Below are 23,872 nucleotides of genomic sequence, written 5' to 3'. Positions count from 1 at the left end.
AAGATGCTATCAGCATTATTTTATGGAAAAAAACAACATTATCTCAAGAAAAAAGTTGCTAGTGAACTCTAGGATGGTCATCATTGTGAGAGGCACTTACTTTTCAGAGCTGTTCCAATGGGAAAAAAGAAATGTGAGACAGACTCTATGAAACAGGGTAAATGTTTCCTAAACAAACGGTGTCCCTATCCCCCTTCATTCTGAAAAGGTACAAGAGTAATTTATAGTGAGGCACAAGGAGAGCCAAAATCAAAACTGAGGGCCGTGAGAGGAATGTGGCGTGAGGTTGCCACCCTGCATTCTGGTGACTCTACCGCCGGTGTGCTGGAGATGGAGATGCTTGTTCCCTCCTCACAGGCCTTGCTTGTCTTCCTGAAGGTTCCAGAATGCTCTCATAGGCAGCCTTGCCTCCTTCTTGCCAGTCTGGTGGCGAGTGGTGCAGAAACATTTTAATTAATGGTGAACTTCTCAAAGTTGAAGTGCAAACAATTATAGCTTAATTTTACTTTCGGCCTCATTTTCGTCATTTACATTCTCTCCTCCCTCCCCATTAGATGACTTCTTTCACAGTCTGTAAAGCTGTCTAATGGTTCTGCTCGCGAAAAAAGGGTGTTGTTTCTCTCTCCCTCAATTAGAAGCTGCAGAGAGACAAAGAGCTCTTCTGATAAATATCTCCAGAGAAGTCCTTCCAAAAGGCCTCACTCTGGAGAATGATACCCCCTTTTTTTTTTCTTTTCCCTGAAAGGTGTATGTCTTCCCCATAACAACTGTTTGCACACAAGACTCTGAGAAAGTTCATAGCACACATCACAAGTACATCTGATACGTAAGTGAAGTGATCTGTAGCGCTGCTAATTAGACCTAAATTCTTGATTTACTATTTATAAAACAAAATTGATTATTACTTCATCAACAACATTTAAAGCATCATTAAGAGAGGTCTGCTCCAGCAGCCTCAGGTTAAATTTTTTAACAAGCACTTTAGTTGCTAATCTGTGTTATTGCCAACATATGTAAACTTCCTAATGCTAATTGCATTCAGCTGTGAATCAAACAATGTCTAATTCTCTTCAGGATTAATTATGCACATGTGCCGCCTGCATTCCTAAACATGGTTCTCATAAATAATAAGAGATATATCTAAGCAGATGGGATTTTTCCAACTAAATGATCTGTTTATCATGAATAAAACAAATGACACATACTAGACTTCAAATGCAGAGTCACTGCAACTTCAAATATTTTTAGCATTAATAATTATCCCAACAATCGTTGGTGTGAATACATTTTTTGAACAACCTAGCCGCAAACAATGTTTGCTCACATGTTATATTTATCTCTTACAACATTAAAAAAAAAAAAACTTGAACGGAGAACCAGAAACAGGGTTGTTTATTTTACGCACTTACTGGGTGAAGATAATTGTACACTGTAAAGATTCAAAGTCTACCAGTCTACCTTCCCCAGGGAGTTCTGTTTAAATGGACTTGGTAATTAGGCTGACAAAACGTTACACATTTGTCTCACTTCCTAGAACAGAACAGGTTGGTGAGCATCTTTCCTACCATTACAGGGCTAGAATCATTTCAACAGTTTCATTTGGTTCTTTGTCCTGGCAACAAAAATAATTTTGAAAGAAAGTGTACTTCTGTAAAGAAAAAAAGAGGAGAAAGAAATACAGGAAAATGTATAGAATTGTTAGTAATCTATCCTATTTCTATGGGGTTATTTTTTGTTCATTTACATAGTGTACCCATAGTATCTGCATATTAATGTGAACCAAAGTTGAATTGGAGAGCCTTGACATTCCAGAGAAGATTAGAATATTTTTAAGGAGGGAAATCCTTAGCAGCTTCTTCTAAGGCTGAAAACTTAATACCAATCCTGGCACTTTCTCCCCTTCTCTTATATACGTTCTATCTCATAGTGACCAAAAATGCATTTCTTATCTATGACCATTTTTTACTGGATTTTACTAGGTAGCTAAGCTGATTGATAAATTATTTAAATTATGGCTCTAAAGCTAATATAAGCGTATGTAAACTCAGAATACAAAAAGACTCAAGTTTGAATCATGTCTCTGCTACTTGACAGCAGCATGAACATAAAAGTTACTTAACCTCATCATGAAATTTCTTTTCTTCACCTCGAACACAGAGAAACACCACCTCCTTTACAGGCTGTTGTGAGGATCTGAAAGATATTCTCAGTTCCTAGGTCTAACTAGTCGAAGGTGTTCAGCTAATGTTAATTTCTTCCTCTTCTCATTTCCCAACATACTATTTAACTCTGAGCATTCCTAAACAGACCCTTAACCAAAAGAGGATCTATAGAATGCTCAGCGGCAGATAGAATGAGCAAGAGGAGACTTTCTGGTCCCTCTCAATCTCCCCATAGTCAACAGGTCTTTCCTACTTGACCTGTACAAAACCTCCTTTGTCCTAAATTATACAATTCTTAGCTCAATCACAGTCCACACACTGCTTAAAAGCACAAAATTTGTGCTTCTACTGGTGAAATAACATAACAACACCATGCGTTTCACAGGAACATTCAACAACACGACCAAGATAATACAGTGATAAATTAAAACACTGGATCAAACACTGATTTCAGTCATCAAACCTGACAAATTAGGTTAATGGAACTTGTGGCAATGACTATTTGAATTCTTCTTACAATCAAACATTTTTGGCTAAGAAATCAGCCAAAGCCCTTGCTTATGGTTTCAAGAAGACATCCTTGGATTCTGAAGGAGCAGCATCTCATATCGCTGCTTTGGAGGTGATGGTGTGAATGTGGTTAAAGGCAGAAATAGAATGTAGAGGAAAGTGTTCTTTGGCACAAACCATTTTGTTTCAGACCTTTCACACATTCTCACCTCTCCACATCATTTATATTGCACTGGGACTCCTCCTTCTCATCTCGGTCCTCCTCAGTTCAGTCACTAAGTTGTGTCCGACTCTTTACGACCCCATGGTGTCGTTCACACCAGACTTCCCTGTCTATCACCAACTCCTGGAGCTTGCTCAAACTCATGTCCATCGAGCCGGTGATACCATCCAACCATCTCATCCTCTGTCATCCCCTTTTCCTCCTGCCTTCAATCTTTCCCATCATCGGGATTTTTCCAATAAGTCAGTTCTTTGCATCAGGTGGCCAAACTACTGAACCTTCAGCTTCAGCATCAGTCCTTCCAATGAATATTCAGGACTGATGTCCTTTAGGATGGACTAGTTGGATCTCCTTGCAGTCCAAGGGACTCTCAAGAGTCTTCTCCAGCACCATACTTCAAAAGTATCAATTATTCGGCCCTCAGCTTTCCTTTTGGTCCAACTCTCACATCTACAAATGACTACTGGAAAAATCATAGCTTTGACTATATGGGCCTTTGTCAGCAAAGTAATGTCTCTGTCTAATATGCTGTCTAGGTTGGCCAAAGCTTTTCTTTCAAGGAGCAAGCGTCTTTTAATTTCATGGCTGCAGTCACCATCTGCAGTTATTTTGGAGCCTAAAAAAATAAAGATTACCACTGTTTTCATTGCTTCCACATCTATTTTTCATTAAGTGATGGGACCAGATGCCATGTTCTTAGTTTTCTTGAGTTTTAAGCCAGCTTTTTCACTCTCTGTTTTCATTTTCATCAAGAGGCTCTTTAGTTTCTCTTCACTTTCTGCCATAAGGATGGTGTCTTCTGCATATCTGAGGTTATTGATATTTCTACCAGTAATCTTGATTCCAGCTTGTGCTTCCTCCAGCTCAGCAGTTTGCATAATGTACTCTGTATACAAGTTAAATAAGCAGGGTGGAAAAAAAAAAATAAGCAGGGTGAAAATATACAGCCTTGACGTACTCCTTTCCCAATTTGGAACCAGTCTGTTGTTTCATGTCTGGTTCTAACTGTTGCTTCTTGACCTGAATACAGATTTCTCAGGGGGCAGGCAGTGTGGTCTGGTATTCCCATCTCTTTAAGTATTTTCTACAGTTTGTTGTGGAAAATCCACACAGTCAAAGGCTTTGACATAGTCAATAAAGCAGAAGTAGATTTGTTCTGGCACTCTCTTGCTTTTTCTATGATCCAGTGGATGTTGGCAATTTGATCTCAGGTTCATCTGCCTTTTCTAAATCCAGCTTGAACATCTGGAAGTTCTCAGTTCACGTATGGTTGAAGCCTAGCTTGGAGAATTTTCAGCATTATTTTGCTAGCATGTGAGATGAGAGCAATTATGTGGTAGTTTGAACATTCTTTGGCATTGCCTTTCTTTGAAATTGGAATGAAAACTGACCTTTTCCAGTCCTGTGGCCACTGCTGAGTTTTCCAAATTTGCTGGCATATTGAGTGCAGCACTTTAACAGCATCAACTTTTAGGACTTGAAATAACTCAGCTGGAATGTCATAACCTTCACTAGCTTTCTTTATAGTGATGCTTCCTAAGGCCCACTTGGCTTCACATTCCAGGATGTCTGGCCCTAGATGAGTGATCACATCATCATGGTTATCTAGGTCATGACGATCTTTTCTGTACAGTTCTTCTGTGTATTCTTGCCATCTCTTCTTAATGGCATTTGCTTCTGTTAGGGCCATACCATTTCTGTCCTTTATTTTGCTCATCTTTGCATGAAGTATTCCTTGGTATCTCTAATTTTCTTGAAGAGATCTCTAGTCTTTCCCATTCTATTGTTTTCCTCTATTTCTTTGCATAGACCATTGAGGAAGACTTTCTTATCTCTCCTTGCTATTCTTTGGAACTCTGCATTCAGAGGGGTATATCTTTCCTTTTCTCCTTTGCCTTTCACTTCTCTTTTCTCAGCTATTTGTAAGGCCTCCTCAGACAACCATTTTGCCTGTTTGCAGTTCTTTTTCTTGCGGATGCTCTTGATCCCTGCCTCCTGTACAATGTCACGAACCTCCATCCATAGTTCTTCAGGCACCCTATCAGATCTAATCACATGAATCTATTTGTCTCTTCCACTGTATAATCCTAAGGAATTTGATTTAGGTCATACCTGGATGGTCTAGTGGTTTTTCCTACTTTCTTCAATTTAAGTCTGAATTTAGCAATAAGGAGTTCATGATCTGAGCTGCAGTCAGCTCCCAGTCTTGTTTTTGCTGACTGTATAGAGCTTTTCCATATTTGGCTGCAAAGAATATAATCAATCTAATTTCAGTGTTGACCATCTGGGGAAGTCCATGTGTAGAATCTTTTCTTGCGTTTTTGGAAGAGGGTGTTTCCTATGACCAGTGAATTCTCTTGGCAAAACTCTGCCTTTGCCCTGCTTCATTTGTTTTTTTTCAAGGTCAAACTTGCCTGTTACTCCAGGTATCTCTTGACTTCCTACTTTTGCATTCCAGTCCCCTATAATGAAAGGGACATCTTTTTTCTTTTTCTCTTTGGTGTTAGTTAAATGGTCATCATAGAGCTGTTCAACTTCAGCTTCTTCAGCATTACTGGTTGGGACATAGACTTGGATTAATGTGGTGTTGAATGGTTTGCCTTAGAAATGAACAGAGATCATTCGGTTGCTTTGAGATTGCACCCAGTACTGCATTTTGGGCTCTTTTGTTGACTATGAGTGCTACTCCATTTCTTCTAAGGCATTCTTGCCCACAGTAGTAGATATAATGGTCATTTGAGTTAAATTTGCACATTCCAGTCCACTTTAGTTCACTGAGTCCTAAAACGTCAATGTTCACTCTTGCCATCTCCCGTTTGTCCACTTCCAGTTTACCTTGATTCATGAACCTAACATTCGAGGTTCTGTGCAATATTGCAGGTTCTCATGCAATTCCAGTTTCCTAAGCATAATCCATCCTCCTGGCATTGGACAATTTTTCTGTCCTCATTCAAAATGTGACTCATCTTAGATTAATTGGCAACCAACTTTTCAGATTTTTCAAGTATCATCTTTCTATCTCTCTCTCTCTATTTTCTCCTTAGTCAATTTTCTAGACTGAGATTTCACTGAAATATCCACTAGAAATCAAAACTAAAAACAAAGTAAAAATGAAACAAAACAAAACAAAAGTCTGGACTTAGTCCTGCCAGTATTTTCCTTTACCTGCCAATAATTTCAGTATAGATTTCATTCATATTTTTAAAAAAGCAATGTGGGCATTCATGACACTGAGACATTTTTAAAGCACAATTACATTCAAAAGCTACAGTTCCCAAGAAAGTATTTCAGTTTTTCTTCAATTTAAAACTAAAATAGTTATGAATTTCACCCTGCTTCAGTCTCCTCATTTGTAAAATGGAGACAAAATTTGTAAATATCTTATGATTTGGGGGACTAAATAAAATAGTAATTGTAAATGCTTAGAACAGTGTGTGGCCACAAGTGCTTAATAATTATTTTCTTCTGTTATTATAATTAATAACTTACAAATTCAAGTAACCTAAACCCTGCCACAGTTTTTTGACCTTAATATGAGTTTCTCACTAATCATGAATTTCAGCTAGCAACCTAAGAACTAAATATTGCATGTGGATTTTTAAAGATCTAGGTGTCCTTAAAATTGAAAAGCAACCACAAACACAAAAGGAAGAAAAGGAATAAGACACTGGATTAATGAAGGAAATGATGCTATTGGAGACTCCAGTGGCTACACAGTATATCTGCCCCAGGCACTGAGCTTGAGGCTGTTTTTATGTTTTCTTCCATCACTTTTCTCTGGGTTTATGCCCACATGTAAATGCAAGCTCAGTCCATTCTCCTCTCCATTAGTGTCTTGACAGACTTGATAAGGCTATTCATGCTGTTCCCTAGAGTTTAATAATTGCCAAAAGATGCATTAAATGATAATACTGATTGTGAAGTACTTTAAGTCACTCAATTCTCTCATTTTGTAACAATTAATTTCATATTCCTCCAAAAACAATTTCAACTGCTTGGCACAGAGCATATGGTACTTAATATTTTACTGACATTTAAACAAGTCTAAATTTGCTGGTTTCATTAAATAGCTTTACACTAAAATTCATTTCATTTCAAAAACGTATGTTTGGCAATGAACATGCTATCTTATGTAACCTAAAGGGTACATGGATAGTAGGCTGTGGTCCAAACATATTAGATATCTTGCTAATGGATGCCGGAGAAATTTCTGCTCTCTAATATCAAAATTTTAAGTCTGGGGACTTGAAAGTAAAAATGAACTTAGATGAGAAACAAACTAGTTTCTATATGGCCTATTTGAAATATGAAAATGGAAAGCAAATAAAATTTTCTCTACCCCTTTAGCTTTAATTATAAAAAATATTTTCCAACTCCTCATGCTGCTGCTGCTGCTGCTTCTAAGTCGCTTCAGCTGTGTCTGACTCTGTGCGACTCCATAGACAGCAGCCCGCCAGGCTCCCCCGTCCCTGGGATTCTCTAGGCAAGAACACTGGAGTGGGTTGCCATTTCCTTCTCCAATGCATGAAAGTGAAAAGTCAAAGTGAAGTGGCTCAGTCGTGTCCAACTCTTCTCGACCCCATGGACTGCAGCCTACCAGGCTCCTCCGTCCATGGGATTTTCCAGGCAAGAGTACTGGAGTGGGGTGCCATTGCCTTCTCCACCAACTCCTCATAGATATTACTAAATTACTGTTTGTGAGGTCCCAGTGAAATGAAACAAAATACAATCTTCAGTTCAGTTGCTCAGTTGTGTCCAACTCTTTGCGACCCCATGAATCACAGCACACCAGGCCTCCCAGTCCATCACCATCTCCCAGAGTTCACTCAGACACACGTCCATCGAGTCAGTGATGCCATCCAGCCATCTCATCCTCTGTCGTCCCCTTGTCCTCCTGCCCCCCATCCCTCCCAGCATCAGAGTCTTTTCCAATGAGTCAACACTTCACATGAGGTGGCCAAAGTACTGGAGTTTCAGCTTCAGCATCATTCCCTCCAATGAAATCCCAGGGCTGATCTCCTTCAGAATGGACTGGCTGGATCTCCTTGCAGTCCAAGGGACTCTCAAGAGTCTTCTCCAATACCACAGTTCAAAAGCATCAATTCTCTTAAACTCCTTTAAAAATTATTTTCAGTTTTGAGTCATCAAATAAATGTATATTTTCTTTTATCTGCCTCAATGGATAGTATCCTATGATTTCTAAGGTTTCTTCTAGTTTAGAATCTTTGATTCCTGTTTCTTTTAAAATACTAAATTTGGACATACATTATTTTGGTCAATATTTAATATAACTAGTATTAAGTTGACATTCCAAACCAGTGGGAAAATAGAGATAGATTGATTAAATTTTGTGAAAGTATAGACTAGATACCAAACTGTATTTTATAATGCTTAAGTCCAATGTAAAAAAGTTCTAAAATAATTAGATAAAATTTAGAATGATATTCAGATAATATTGGCATAAGAAGGTTTTGCCAAACCCAATTTCAAAGGCAAAAGTAGCTAAAAGAAAAATGACTATGTAAAACTACATAAAAATAAAAAGTTTCTATTTATCAAGAATGATAAATGACTAACTTGATGGACATGAGTTTGAACAAGTTCCTGGAGCTGGTGATGGACAGGGAAGCCTGGTGTGTTGCATTTCATGGGGTCGTAGAGTTGGACACAACTGAGTTATTGAACTGATAAGTGACTTTAAGGAAAAGTTATTTGTTGGAAAAAGGTTAAGATTTCTGTTATATAAAAAATATGCAATATTTATAAATCACTAAAAGAAACAAATGAGACAAAACCCCCTATAGAAGAATAAGCAAAATATATAAACAAGTAATTAATGATAAAAGAGAAGAAAAACAGTTACAGATACATGAAAAAGATATTCAGCTTCACTTTTAATATAAGAAATAAATATATAAGGAAAAATGTATACTGTGGTTTTCAGATTAGAAAGATGACCAATATTAATGTTTATATAAATATATGAAAACCGGACATTCTTACATGTGGTTTTTCTCAGTAGAAGCAACGTTATTTGGAGGGCTATTTAGCTGTGAATATCAATAACCACAAAAATGTCCAGAAAAAAAATGACAATGAGGAACTGCCCCAGATTAAAGGAGACTAAATAACAATGAACACAGTGTGAATCCTAGATGTATGCTGGGGCAAGAAAGTAGTAGACGGATTGAGGAACTCCAAAGAACTTTGCTGGGAAAGTTGATAACATTTAAATGTAGATTCTGGGTACTGTGTGTGTGCTTATTTGGGCCTGTCCAACTCTGCAATCCTCTAGACTGTGGACTGGAATGGGTGAATTTAACTCAAATGACCATTATATCTACTACTGTGGGCAGGAATCCCTCAGAAGAAATGGAGTAGCCATCACGGTCAACAAAAGAGTCTGAAATGCAGTACTTGGATGCAATCTCAAAAACGACAGAATGATCTCTGTTCGTTTCCAAGGCAAACCATTGATTATCACAGTAATCCATGTCTATGCCCCAACCAGTAACGCTGAAGAAGCTGAAGTTGAACGGTTCTATGAAGACCTACAAAACCTTTTAAAACTAACACCCAAAAAAGATGTCCTTTTCATTATAGGGGACTGGAATGCAAAAGTAGGAAGTCAAGAAACACCTGGAGTAACAGGCAAATTAGGCCTTGGAATACGGAATAAACCAAGGCAAAGACTAATAGAGTTCTGCCAAGAAAATGCACTGGTCATAACAAACACCCTCTTCCAACAACACAAGAGAAGACTCTATACATGGACATCACCAGATGGTAAACACCAAAATCAGATTGATTATATTCTTTGCAGCCAAAGATGGAGAAGCTCTATACAGTCAGCAAAAACAAGACCAGGAGCTGACTGTGGCTCAGACCATGAACTCCTTATTGCCAAATTCAGACTTAAATTGAAGACAGTAGGGAAAACCACTAGACCATTCAGGTATGACCTAAATCAAATCCCTTATGATTATACAGTGGAAGTGAGAAATAGATTTAAGGGCCTAGATCTGATAGATAGAGTGCCTGATGAGCTATGGAATGAGGTTCGTGACATTGTACAGGACACAGGGATCAAGACCATCCCCATGGAAAAGAAATACAAAAAAGCAAAATGGCTGTCTGGGGAGGCCTTACAAATAGCTGTGAAAAGAAGAGAAGTGAAAAGCAAAGGAGAAAAGGAAAGATATAAACATCTGAATGCAGAGTTCCAAAGAATAGCAAGAACAGATAAGAAAGCCTTCTTCAGCGATCAGTGCAAAGAAGTAGAGGAAAACAACAGAGTGGGAAAGACTAGAGATATCTTCAAGAAAATCAGAGATACCAATGGAACATTTCATGCAAAGATGGGCTCGATAAAGGACAGAAATGGTATGGACCTAACAGAAGCAGAAGATATTAAGAGGAGATGGCAAGAATACACAGAAGAACTGTACGAAAAAGATCTTCATGACCCACATAATCACGATGGTGTGATCACTGACCTAGAGCCAGACATCCTGGAATGTGAAGTCAGGTGGGCCTTAGAAAGCATCACTACGAACAAAGCTAGTGGAGGTGATGGAATTCCAGTTGAGCTATTCCAAATCCTGAAAGATGATGCTGTGAAAGTGCTACACTCAATATGCCAGCACATTTGGAAAACTCAGCAGTGGCCACAGGACTGGAAAAGGTCAGTTTTCATTCCAATCCCAAAGAACGGCAATGCCAAAGAATGCTCAATCTATCGCACAATTGCAATCATCTCACAGGCTAGTAAAGTAAAGCTCAAAATTCTCCAAGCCAGGCTTCAGCAATACATGAACCGTGAACTTCCTGATGTTCAAGCTGGTTTTAGAAAAGGCAGAGGAACCAGAGATCAAATTGGCAACATCCACTGGATCATGGAAAAAGCAAGAGAGTTCCAGAAAAGCATCTATTTCTGCTTTATTGACTATGCCAAAGCCTTTGACTGTGTGGATCACAATAAACTGTGAAAATTCTGAAAGAGATGGGAATACCAGACCACCTGATCTGCCTCTTGAGAAATTTGTATGCAGGTCAGGAAGCAACAGTTAGAACTGGACATGGAACAACAGACTGGTTCCAAATAGGAAAAGGAGTACATCAAGGCTGTATATTGTCACCTTGTTTATTTAATTTATATGCAGAGTACATCATGAGAAATGCTGGACTGGAAGAAACACAAGCAGGAATCAAGATTGCTGGGAGAAATATCAATAACCTCAGATATGCAGATGATACCACCCTTATGGGAGAAAGTGAAGAGGAACTCAAAAGCCTCTTGATGAAAGTGAAAGTGGAGAGTGAAAAAGTTGGCTTAAAGCTCAACATTCAGAAAACGAAGATCATGGCATCTGGCCCCATCACTTCATGGGAAATAGATGGGGAAACAGTGGAAACAGTGTCAGAATTTATTTTTCTGGGCTCCCAAATCACTGCAGATGGTGACTGCAGCCATGAAATTAAAAGACGCGTACTCCTTGGAAGGAAAGTTATGACCAACCTAGATAGCATATTCAAAAGCAGAGACATTACTTTGACAACAAAGGTTCGTCTAGTCAAGGCTATTGTTTTTCCTGTGGTCATGTGTGGATGTGAGAGTTGCACTGTGAAGAAGGCTGAGTGCTGAAGAATTGATGCTTTTGAACTGTGGTGTTGGAGAAGAGTCTTGAGAGTCCCTTGGACTGCAAGGAGATCCAACCAGTCCATTCTGAAAGAGATCAGCCCTGGGATTTCTTTGGAAGGAATGATGCTAAAGCTGAAACTCCAGTACTTTGGCCACCTCATGTGAAGGGTTGACTCATTGGAAAAGACTGATGCTGGGAGGGATTGGGGGCAAGAAGAGAAGGGGACGACAGAGGATGAGATGGCTGGATGGCATCACTGACTTGATGGACGTGAGTCTCAGTGTACTCAGGGAGTTTGTGATGGACAGGGAGGCCTGGAGTGCTGGGATTCATGGAGTTGCAAAGAGTAGGACAGGACTGAGCGACTGATCTGATCTCATCTGATCTGAGACTGTAGCCAGCCAGTCTCCTTTGTCCTTGGGATTCTTCAGGTAAGTATACCTGAGTGGGTTGTCATTTCCTCCTCCAGGGGATCTTTCTGATTCAGGGATCAAACCCACGTCTCCTTGTCTCCTGCATTGCAGGTGGATTCTTTACTGCTGAGCCATTGGGGAAGTCCTGAATTTGGTAATTTTATTGTGGCCCTGTAGCAGAACCTTGTTGCCCCTGGGAAAAAGAGGCTGGAGTATTTAAATGGTAACAGAGCAGAATTTTATCAACTTACTCGCAAACTGGAAAATGTGTGTGTGTAAAGGAATGGGGTGGGAGAGGGAGAGGGTGAGATTCAGAGCACAAAGCAAGGAAACAAAGGGCAAAATGGCTAAATCTGGGTAAAAGTATACAGTTCCTTGTATGAGTCCTGCAACTTTTCTGTAATTTGAAACTATCAAAATTGGACGTTAACAGAATAATTTTAAAGTGTATACCCAATGAACCAATAATTTCACTTTGGGAATTTCTCTGAAGGAAATAATCATGAATTTACAGCAAGGATATTTATTTATCACAATGTTATTTATAATGGTAAGAACTGGAAACTAAACCAATTTGTTCAACAAAGTCATTGAAGGTACTTATCTTATGAGGTATTTCATATAGCCATTAAATCTTATTTAAAGCAAACGTTCATTAACATGGTAAAATATCTATGAAATGATGTTAATTTTAAGGCAGAATGTACTAAGGCAGAATATTTTGCTTTAAAATGAATTACTTGTTAAAATCGGTAGGTGTATACTAATTGTATGTAAAAAAATCTTTATTTTTATCAAGTTCTTTTCTTAAGAGGGGCAATTTATATCCTTTCTGAAAAACATATCAAATAATTAACAACAGAGATAAAATAGAAGATGCTTTTGAGGCAAATATCAAGGATTTCTTACATTTTGAATGTGTTGTGTTATTCATAAGGCTAAACAGTGACTTCTTGGGTTCTCGGAAGTTTTGCATTTCTGGGTCACTTTCTCCATAAAAAAATCATATGAATCCAGCAATTCTACTTTGGGATATTTTTCCAAAGAAAACAAAAACACAACTTTGAAAAGACATATGCACCCCTATGTTGGCTATAGCATTATTCACAATAGTTAAGATATGGAAGCAACCCAAGTGACCAACAATAGATGAACAGATAACAAAGATGCAATACGTATAAGCAATAGAATATTACTCAGCCTTAAGAGAAAATGAACTCTTGCCATTTTGTAACAATGTGGATAGATCTAAAGGGTATTATGCTGAATGGAGTGTCAGAAAAAGACAATTACTATATGATTCCACTTATATGTGGAATTTAAAAAATAAAACAAATGAACAAATAGAACAAACTGGAAACAGAGTCTTAGATACAGAGAATAAACAAGTGGTTGCCAGAGAGGAGAAGGACAGAAAAATGAGTATAATAGGTGAAGGAAATTAAACTTTTAGTTACAAACTAAATGAGTCATAGTAATGAAATGTATAATGTAAGAAATATAATCAATAGCAATTTAACTTCTTTGTACAGTGACAGATGGTGGTAATTAGACTTATCAAAAATCATAAAAATATTGTATACTCATACTTTTATAAAGCTGGATATATTAAGATCATATATTAAATATTTTCTATTATGTAAGTTTATTTTTTAATTCTTATTTTTTAAAAAATTAAAATGATTTCATGCGCTCCTTAAAGTACCATGGGTTCTATGCACTGTGTCATCTATCGTGCTTAATGGGTAAGTTGAACCTGATTTCATCTTCTCTACTTGGTGTATCTGCTGGCTTGTGAGGCATCTAGAGTAGTACTTCTCAAACTTTAATGTGACTGAAAATCAGAGAAATATTGCTAAAATGTAGATTCTGATATAATAAGTACAGGGTGAGATGAGAGTCTGCATTTCTGACAAGTTCCCAGACAATGCTAACACTCCTGGTCTGTGGACCATCTTTGGAGTACCAAGGTGCTAAGATATGGTTATATTCACCATGCCTGGGGCCTCCATACATTCATATATTATTCCTCAGCATTTATGCTGTCTTTAAGTGCTATCTTTTAACCATGGTCATTTTTTCTCATGCATGCAAAAATGTCCTTTCCTGCCTGCTTCACATGTACCTATTCACCTAGGGACATAGACTCATTCCCAGATGCATACCTATATCTGAATCTGTGCCCGGATGAAGGCATGAAAACTCATAAGCAGAGATCATGTCTTTGTGGTGGAAATCTAGATGATATTAAAGTCATTAGTGTACCTTACTCTTGTGCCAACTTCTCTTAATTGAACATACATCAATTTTATAAATAAAAATACCGTATATCATAAACAGACATCAATCAGATCAGATCAGATCAGTCGCTCAGTCATGTCCGACTCTTTGAGACCCCATGAATCGCAGCACGCCAGGCCTCCCTGTCCATCACAAACTCCCGGAGTTCACTGAGACTCACGTCCATTGAGTCAGTGATGCCATCCAGCCATCTCATCCTCTGTCGTCCCCTTCTCCTCCTGCCCCCAATCCCTCCCAGCATCAGAGTCTTTTCCAATGAGTCAACTCTTCACATGAGGTGGCCAAAGTACTGGAGTTTCAGCTTTAGCATCATTCCTTCCAAAGAAATCCCACGGCTGATCTCCTTCAGAATGGACTGGTTGGATCTCCTTGCAGTCCAAGGGACTCTCAAGAGTCTTCTCCAACACCACAGTTCAAAAGCATCAATTCTTCGGTGCTCAGCCTTTTTCACAGTCCAACTCTCACATCCACACATGACCACAGGAAAAACAATAGCCTTGACTAGACGAACCTTTGTTGTCAAAGTAATGTCTCTGCTTTTGAATATGCTATCTAGGTTGGTCATAACTTTCCTTCCAAGGAGTAAGTGTCTTTCAATTTCATGGCTGCAGTCACCATCTGTAGTGACTTTGGAGCCCAGAAAAATAAAGTCTGACACTGTTTCCACTGTTTCCTCATCTATTTCCCATGAAGTGATAGGACCGGATGCCATGATCTTCGTTTTCTGAATGTTGAGCTTTAAGCCAACTTTTTCACTCTCCACTTTCACTTTCATCAAGAGGCTTTTGAGTTCCTCTTCACTTTCTGCCATAAGGGTGGTGTCATCTGCATATCTGAGGTTATTGATAATTCTCCTGGCAATCTTGATTCCAGCTTGTGTTTCTTCCAGTCCAGCATTTCTCATAATGTACACTGCATATAAGTTAAATAAACAGGGTGACAATATACAGCTTTGGCAAACTCCTTTTCCTATTTGGAACCAGTCTGTTGTTCCATGTCCAGTTCTAACTGTTGCTTCCTGACCTGCATACAAATTTCTCAAGAGGCAGATCAGGTGGTCTGGTATTCCCATCTCTTTCAGAATTTTCACAGTTTATTGTGATCCACACAGTCAAAGGCTTTGGCATAGTCAATAAAGCAGAAATAGATGCTTTTCTGGAACTCTCTTGCTTTTTCCATGATCCAGCGGATGTTGCCAATTTGATCTCTGGTTCCTCTGCCTTTTCTAAAACCAGCTTGAACATCAGGAAGTTCACGGTTCACATATTGCTGAAGCCTGGCTTGGAGAATTTTGAGCATTACTTTGCTAGCCTGTGAGATGAGTGCAATTGTGCGGTAGTTTGAGCATTCTTTGGCATTGCCTTTCTTTGGGATTGGAATGAAAACTGACCTTTTCCAGTCCTGTGGCCACTGCTGAGTTTTCCAAATGTGCTGGCATATTGAGTGTAGCACTTTCACAGCATCATCTTTCAGGATTTGGAATAGCTCAACTGGAATTCCATCACCTCCACTAGCTTTGTTCGTAGTGATGCTTTCTAAGGCCCACCTGACTTCACATTCCAGGATGTCTGGCTCTAGGTCAGTGATCACACCATCGTGATTATGTGGGTCATGAAGATCTTTTTTTTACAGTTCTTCTGTGTATTCTTGCCATCTCCTCTTAATATCTTCTGCTTCTGTTAGGTCCATACCATTTCTGTCCTTTATCGAGCCCATCTTTGCATGAAATGTTCCATTGGTATCTCTGATTTTCTTGAAGATATCCCTAGTCTTTCCCATTCTGTTGTTTTCCTCCATTTCTTTGCATTGATCGCTGAAGAAGGCTTTCTTATCTGTTCTTGCTATTCTTTGGAACTCTGCATTCAGATGTTTATATCTTTCCTTTTCTCCTTTGCTTTTCACTTCTCTTCTTTTCACAGCTATTTGTAAGGCCTCCCCAGACAGCCATTTTGCTTTTTTGTATTTCTTTTCCATGGGGATGGTCTTGATCCCTGTGTCCTGTACAATGTCACGAACCTCATTCCATAGCTCATCAGGCACTCTATCTATCAGATCTAGGCCCTTAAATCTATTTCTCACTTCCACTGTATAATCATAAGGGATTTGATTTAGGTCATACCTGAATGGTCTAGTGGTTTTCCCTACTTTCTTCAATTTAAGTCTGAATTTGGCAATAAGGAGTTCATGGTCTGAGCCACAGTCAGCTCCTGGTCTTGTTTTTGCTGACTGTATAGAGCTTCTCCATCTTTGGCTGCAAAGAATATAATCAATCTGATTTCGGTGTTGACCATCTGGTGATGTCCATGTATAGAGTCTTCTCCTGTTTTGTTGGAAGAGGGTGTTTGTTATGACCAGTGCATTTTCTTGGCAGAACTCTATTAGTCTTTGCCCTGGTTCATTCCGTATTCCAAGGCCAAATTTGCCTGTTACTCCAGGTGTTTCTTGACTTCCTACTTTTGCATTCCAGTCCCCTATAATGAAAAGGACAACTTTTTTGGGTGTTAGTTCTAAAAGGTTTTGTAAGTCTTTATAGAACCATTCAACTTCAGCTTCTTCAGTGTTACTGGTTGGGGCATAGACTTGGATTACTGTGATATTGAATGTCTACTATAAATATAGTAGACAGACTTGCCTATGAGTGTCCAGGAGTTTCCAGAGGAGGAATGGGTCAGAAGTGGCTTGCTACAGGGTTGGCAGCACTGAGTCAGGGAGTGTGAGCACCAGATCTTTTGAAGGAGGTCACCATTATCTTCATTACCTCCACCATAGTTTTGCCTCAGGTCAAACAACAGGGAGGGAACAGAGCACCACCCATCAATAGAAAATCTGATTTAAGACAGTGTGTCCCCACCCATCAGAGCAAGACCCAGTTTCTTCCACAGTCAGTCTCTCCCATCAGGAAGCCTCCATAAGCCTCACATCCTTATCCCTCAGAGGGCAGACAAAATGTAAACCACAATTGCAGAAAACTAATCCAACTGATCACAGGGACCACAGCCCTGTCTAACTCAATGAAACTATGAGTCATGCTATGAGGGGCCACCCAAGACAGACGGGTCATAGTGAAGAGTTCTGACAAAACTGGTCCACTGGAGAAGGAAATGGCAAACCACTTCAGTATTCTTGGCTTGAGAACTCCATGAACAGTATGAAAAGGCAAAAAGATAGGACACTGAAAGATGAAATCCCCAGGTCAGCAGGTGCCCAATATGCTACTGGAGATCAATGGAGGAATAACTCCAGAAAGAGTGAAGAGATGGAGCCAAAGCAAAAACAATGACCAGCTGTGGATGTGACTGGTGATGGAAATAAAGCCTGATGCTGTAAAGAACAATATTGCATCAGATCAGATCAGTCGCTCAGTCATGTCCGACTCTTTGCGACCCCATGAATCACAGCACTCCAGGCGTCCCTGTCCCTCACCAACTCCCAGAGTTCACTCAGACTCACATCCATTGAGTCAGTGATGCCATCCAGCCATCTCATCCTCTGTTGTCCCCTTCTCCTCCTGCCCCCAATCCCTCCCAGCATCAGAGTCTTTTCCAATGAGTCAACTCTCCACATGAGGTGGCCAAAGTACTGGAGTTTCAGCTTTAGCATCATTCCTTCCAAAGAAATCCCAGGGCTGATCTCCTTCAGAATGGACTGGTTGGATCTCCTTGCAGTCCAAGGGACTCTCAAGAGTCTTCTCCCTGGAATATTAGGTCCATGAATAAGGGTAAATTGGAAGTGATCAAACAGCAGATAACAAGAGTGAACATCCATAGTTTAGGAATCAGTGAACTAAATGGAATAGAATGGGTGAATTTAACTCAGATGACCATTATATCTACTACAGTGGGCAAGAATCCCTTAGAAGAAATGGAGTAGCCCTCACAGTCAACAAAGAAGTTAGAAATGCAGTACTTGGGTGCAATCTCAAAAGCAACAAAATGATCTCTGTTCATTTCCAAGGCAAACCATTCAATACCACATTAATCCAAGTCTATGCCCCCACCAGTAATGCTGAAGAAGCTGAATCATTCTATGAAGACCTACAAGACTTTCTAGAACTAACATCCCCAAAAGATCTCCTTTTCATTATAGGGGCCTGGGATGCAAAAGTAAGAAGTCAAGAGATATCTGGAGTAACAGGCAAATTTGGCCTTGAAAAAAAAAAAAAAATGAAGCAGGGCAAAGGCTAACAGAGTTTTGCCAAGAGAATGCACTGGTCATAGAAAACACCCTCTTCCAACAATGCAAGAGAAGACTCTACACATGGACACCACCAGATGGTCAATACCAAAATCAGATTGGTTATATTCTTTGCAGCCAAAGATGGAGAAGCTCTATGCAGTCAGCAAAAATAAGGCTGGGAGCTGACTGCAGCTAAGGTCATGAACTCTTTATTGCCAAATTCAGACCTAAATTGAAGAAAGTAGGGAAAACCACTAGACCATCCAGGCATGACCTAAATCAAATCCCTTATGATTATACAGTGGAAGTAACAAATAGATTCATGTGATTAGATCTGATAGACAGAGTACCTGAAGAACTATGGACAGAGGTTTGTGACATTGCACAGGAGGCAGGGATCAAGACCATCCACAAGAAAAAGAACTGCAAAAAGGCAAAAGGGTTGTCTGAGGAGGCCTTACAAATAGCTGAGAAAAGAGAAGTGAAAGGCAAAGGAGAAAAGGAAAGATATACCCATTTGAATGCAGAGTTCCAAAGAATAGCAAGGAGAGATAAGAAAGTCATCCTCAGTGATCTATGCAAAGAAATAGAGGAAAACAATACAATGGGAAAAACTAGAGATCTCTTCAAAAAAATTAGAGATACGAAGGGAATACTTCATGCAAAGATGAGCACAATAAAGGACAGAAATGGTATGGACCTAACAGAAGCAAATACCATTAAGAAGAGGTAGCAAGAATACACGAAGAGCTGTATACAAAAAAGATTGACATGACCCAGATTACCAAGATGCTGCGATTACTCATCTAGAGCCAGACATCCTGGAATGCGAAGTCAAGTGGGCCTTAGAAAGCATCACTACAAATAAAGCTAGTGGAGGTGATGGAATTCCAGTTGAGCTATTTTAAATTCTCAAAGACGATGCTTCACTCAATATGCCAGCAAATTTGGAAAACCCAGCAGTGGCCACAGGACTGGAAAAGGTCAGTTTTCAATCCAATCCCAAAGAAAGGCAATGCCAAAGAATGTTCAAATTACCATGCAATTGCATTCATCTCACACACTAGCAAAGTAATGCTCAAAATTCTCCAAGCCAGGCTTCAACAGTACATGAACTGTGAACCCAGATGTTCAAGCTGGATTTAGAAAAGGCAGAGGAACCAGATAACAAATTGCCAACATCCACTGGATCATTGAAAAACAAGAGAGTTCCAGAAATACATGAACTTCTGCTTTATTGACTATGTCAAAGCCTTTGACTGTGTGGATCACAACAAGCTGTGAAAAATTCTTTGAGATGGGAATAACTGGCCACCTAACCTGCCACCTGAGAAATCTGTATGAAGGTCAAGAAGCAACAGTTAGAACTGGACATGGGACAATGGACTGGTTCCAAATTGAGAAAGGAGTATGTCAAGGCTGTATATTGTCACCCTGCTTATTTAAGTTATATGCAGAGTACATCATGCAAAATGCCAGGCTGGATGAAGCACAAGCTGGAATCAAGATTGCTGGGAGAAACATCAATAACCTCATATACATAGATGTTACCACCCTTAGAGCAGAAAAGTGAAGAAGAACTAAAGAGCCTCTTGATGAAAGCGAAACAGGAGAGTGAAAAAGTTCACTTAAACCTCAACATTAGGGAAACTAAGATCATGGCATCCAGTCCCATTACATGGCAAATAGATGGCAAAAAAAATGGAAACAGTGAGAGACTATTTTTTTGGGCTCCAAAATCACTGCAGATGGTGACTTCAGCCATGAAATTAAAAGACGCTTGCTCCTTGGAAGGAAAGTTATGACCAACTTATACAGCCTATTACAAAGCAGAGATATTACTTTGCCAACAAAGGTCCGTCTAGTCAAAGCTATGATTTTTCCAGTAGTCATGTATGGATGTGAGAGTTGAACTATAAAGAAAGCTGAGGGCCGAAGAATGGATGCTTTTGAACTGTAGTATTGGAGGAGACTCTTGAGAGTCCCTTGGACTGCAAAGAGATCATATCAGTCAATCCTAAGGTAAATAAACCCTGAATACTCACTGGAAGGACTGATGCTGAAGCTGAAGCATTTTGGTCACCTGATGGGAACAGCCGATTCACTGGAAAATTCCCTGATGCTGGGAAGATTGAAGGCAAAAGAAGAAAGCATCAGAGGATGAGATGGCTGGATGGCATCACCAATGCAATGTACATAAACATGGGCAAACTTCAGGAGAGATGAGGGACAGGGAGGCCTGGCGTGTTGCAGTCTATGGGGTTACAAAGTTGGACATGACTGGGTGACTGAACAACAGCAACAATGATAAATGAAGTGCCATTTTGGTGATCTTGGTCATAACAGGTGGGGAAAATTAAATCTAGTTATTAAGGAGGTAAAACAATATTTCAACATAGAAGCGTTTCTAACAAAATCATAGTTCTGTGTTTATTACTAAAATGAAAGCCAATTAAGATTTAAAAACATTCTTTCAATAGACAATATGATTCTCAAGATTATATGACTTATCTTTTCTTCTGGGACAAATACATTCTAAACAGTTAATATGTTGTTGTTAGATCTGCTTTTTAGTGAGTGGTGAATAAATACATAAAAAGTCTATTTACTTTGATATTCTTGGCAATGACCAACATAATCAATAATAGGCAAATCCATTAAGATGGTTGAAAATTCAGGGTCTATTACAGAGATCATTATCATAACTTGAAAGACATCTCCTCCACTTTTCATTCCAACTCTTAAATACCACTGGCACTTAAACTTTAAAAAATTCATCTTTCGGGATCTACAACGCTGCTCCAAAGTTTATTTTTACATTTTTTTTTTAAAGTTAAAACATTGCTCATGAAATGTTCAGTTTATCTGAATAGCATTAATAGTATTCCTTCACTTTTTCCATGAAAACTTTTTATCACCTCAATTTATTATACAGTGTTTTTTCTCCAAACCCTCATATTTTAGTGTATAATATGTGAATATTTTTCTAAGTCTTTGTCTGATCATTCATCAGGCTTTGATATTTATAAATGTTAGCTTAAACCTAAATAATCTGAAGAGAAAAGAATAAAAATCTGTAGTTTCAAATTGGACAAATATATTTTTCTTGGCAGTTGAGATTCAGTGTAACTGAATAATATAGTATTTCATTGCAACGTAACAAATATAGTGTGTGTGTGTGTGTGTATAAAATCTTTGAAGTTTTAATGCTCTCTTTGTGCTATACCTTTTAAAATTTTATTTATAACCGGTATATGACATACAAACAATGGAAAGCTTTCAAAGTTGAATTCATTACAGGTATTAAATGCACCCATAATTATACCTTTCTCTATTCACTTGAGATGACCTGTTATTTGGCACTTTTTGGATGGAAATATTCTTGTTCAATTCATGGAATGTTTTCCACTATATTAGTGCTAGTATGTAGTGGCTGCCTTATCCAGACATATAATTCTTACAGAAATACTGGAATGGAACTCCATGAAATTAATATTCTGTGTTTCCCCTGCAGACCCTTAGAAAGAGGAATTTTATATGTTTTTTGCAGAAATCTGATATAAGCCTGTATAACTTAAAGATCACATTCACGTTATTTCCCATAATTACTTAGCACTAGGCCAACACCCTGTATACAATGGCATATTTATTTTAGGTGAACTATAGTTTTGAGGTTTTATAATTTCTTTGCGTAATGTGTATATTTAGAAAACATATACATACAGTTGACAGACATTATAACTATTCCTGCTATACAATATAACCATTGAGCCTTTGTCTATGAATCATATAAACATAATGTTATGAAATGTTTTAAACTTCAGGAAATAGATTACTTTATCCTGTATTTCAAATTTAAAATTTTTATGGCAATATGTATATATAGAAAATTTATATATGTGAAAGAAATTCATAATTGCCTATGTAAGTCTGTCTGAATTAATTTATTCATTTATTTCCCCTGAAAGTCTTCATTCACTACTGGTCCTTCAGTGGTAAAAAATATGATGCCAAGGCGAGTCATTGACCTAACTACTAAAAACAGATTAACTTCTGTAAAATAAAATCATCCAGGGATGCACTGATATTTTTTGATTGTTTAAAATTTGAAACAAAAAAAATATTAAACATAATAAGAATCATGATCCCCGTGATTCTACCACCCAACTTAAGAGCTGGAATATTATTAATAGTGTTTCATCTACTTCTGTGTTTCCATTCTTCTTCCTCCCCCAGAAGTAACTATTATACTGAATTTTGTGTTTATCTTACTAATTATTTTAAAAATAGTTTTATCACAACAAATTATGTTACTTAGGTTCATTTGCTTTTGAGTTTTATAAAAACAATGTATTTATTATATGATCATTAGTTTTCAACGTTACATAGCAGGGATTGGCAATCCGTCATCTGGGGGTCAAATTTGACCTGTGAATCAAATGTTACATTTTACATAATAAGAAAAAAAAAAAACCTTGCAGAACTTTTAGTATGCCTTATTGTCTGAAACAGAACTTCCAATAATAAATTACCAGAAACTAGTAATTTGGAGATTGTCATGAATCACTAAAGAACTAAAAATTCTTTCTAAATTCTAAAGGACTAAAAAGTTGTTTCAAACTTACTGTCTTAGCTAGAGCTATGACTGTTGTTTAGACCCTAAGTCGTGTCCAACTCTTTTGTGACCCCATGAACTGCAAACCACCAGACTCCTCTGTCCACAGGATTTCCCAGGCAAGAATACTGGAGTGGGTTACCATTTTCTTCTCCAGGCGATCTTCCCAACCCAGGGATCAAGCCTGGGACTCCTGCACCTGCAGGCAGATTCACTACCACTGAGCCATCAGCGAAGTCCATAACAGGTCTGCCATAATAAAATAATCTGCTTAAAACAAAAGGCATTTATGATCTCATAGTTGTGCAGGCTAGAAGTCCAAGGTCAACATGACAGAGGTTTTTGGTGAGAGCTCTTCCTGGCTTGTAGATGACTGTCTTTTCACTGTTTCCCCATATGGTGGGGAAGGGGACAGGGGAGGAGAAAGAGAGAAAAGAGGGAGGGAGTGAGAAAGATAGGGAGGGAGGGAGAGTGAAGAAGGAAGGGGGCATGTGCAAGCTCTCTGTGTCTCTTCTCATAAAGGTACTAATCCCATTCTGAGGATCCCATCCTCATGACCTCATCTAAATCTAATTACCGCCAAAAGATTCTCACTTCTAAGTATCATCATATTTGGAGTTCAGGGCTTCAAGAAATTTTAGAGGTATGCAGTTCAGTCTATAACATTTATGTTTGAATTTTGTAGTTTAAATTCAATATATTCATATACTATATAATTAAATATAAATAAAATAATTATATATATATATATATTTTTGACCAAGTGATACAATGCATCTAAAATTCTGTGACTGGTCTTTGCATCCCTTTGAACATCTGGAACCCCAAAT

General features: G+C 38.5%; 1 protein-coding gene across 21 annotated transcripts in view; it reads right to left on the bottom strand.

Moving 5' to 3' along the window:
• LOC129659174 (uncharacterized) overlaps positions 1–23,872 on the bottom strand; it is a 480,433-nt gene that overhangs the window by 395,983 nt on the left and 60,578 nt on the right. Inside the window, exon 2 of one of the 21 annotated variants that reach the window (XM_055590320.1) lies at positions 15,865–16,722. The exons of the other annotated variants lie outside the window; for them this stretch is intronic. Coding sequence (XP_055446295.1) covers positions 15,878–16,722 — 845 coding nt within the window. The 3' untranslated portion in view covers positions 15,865–15,877. Of the gene's footprint in view, positions 1–15,864; positions 16,723–23,872 lie in introns of those variants that run through there. 21 annotated transcript variants of the gene reach the window in all.

The sequence above is a fragment of the Bubalus kerabau genome, chromosome 8, assembly GCF_029407905.1.
Source record: "Bubalus kerabau isolate K-KA32 ecotype Philippines breed swamp buffalo chromosome 8, PCC_UOA_SB_1v2, whole genome shotgun sequence".
NCBI lineage: Eukaryota > Metazoa > Chordata > Mammalia > Artiodactyla > Bovidae > Bubalus > Bubalus kerabau.
The sequence above is the reverse complement of the archived record's forward strand: the minus strand, read 5'-3'. Positions and strand labels throughout refer to the sequence as shown.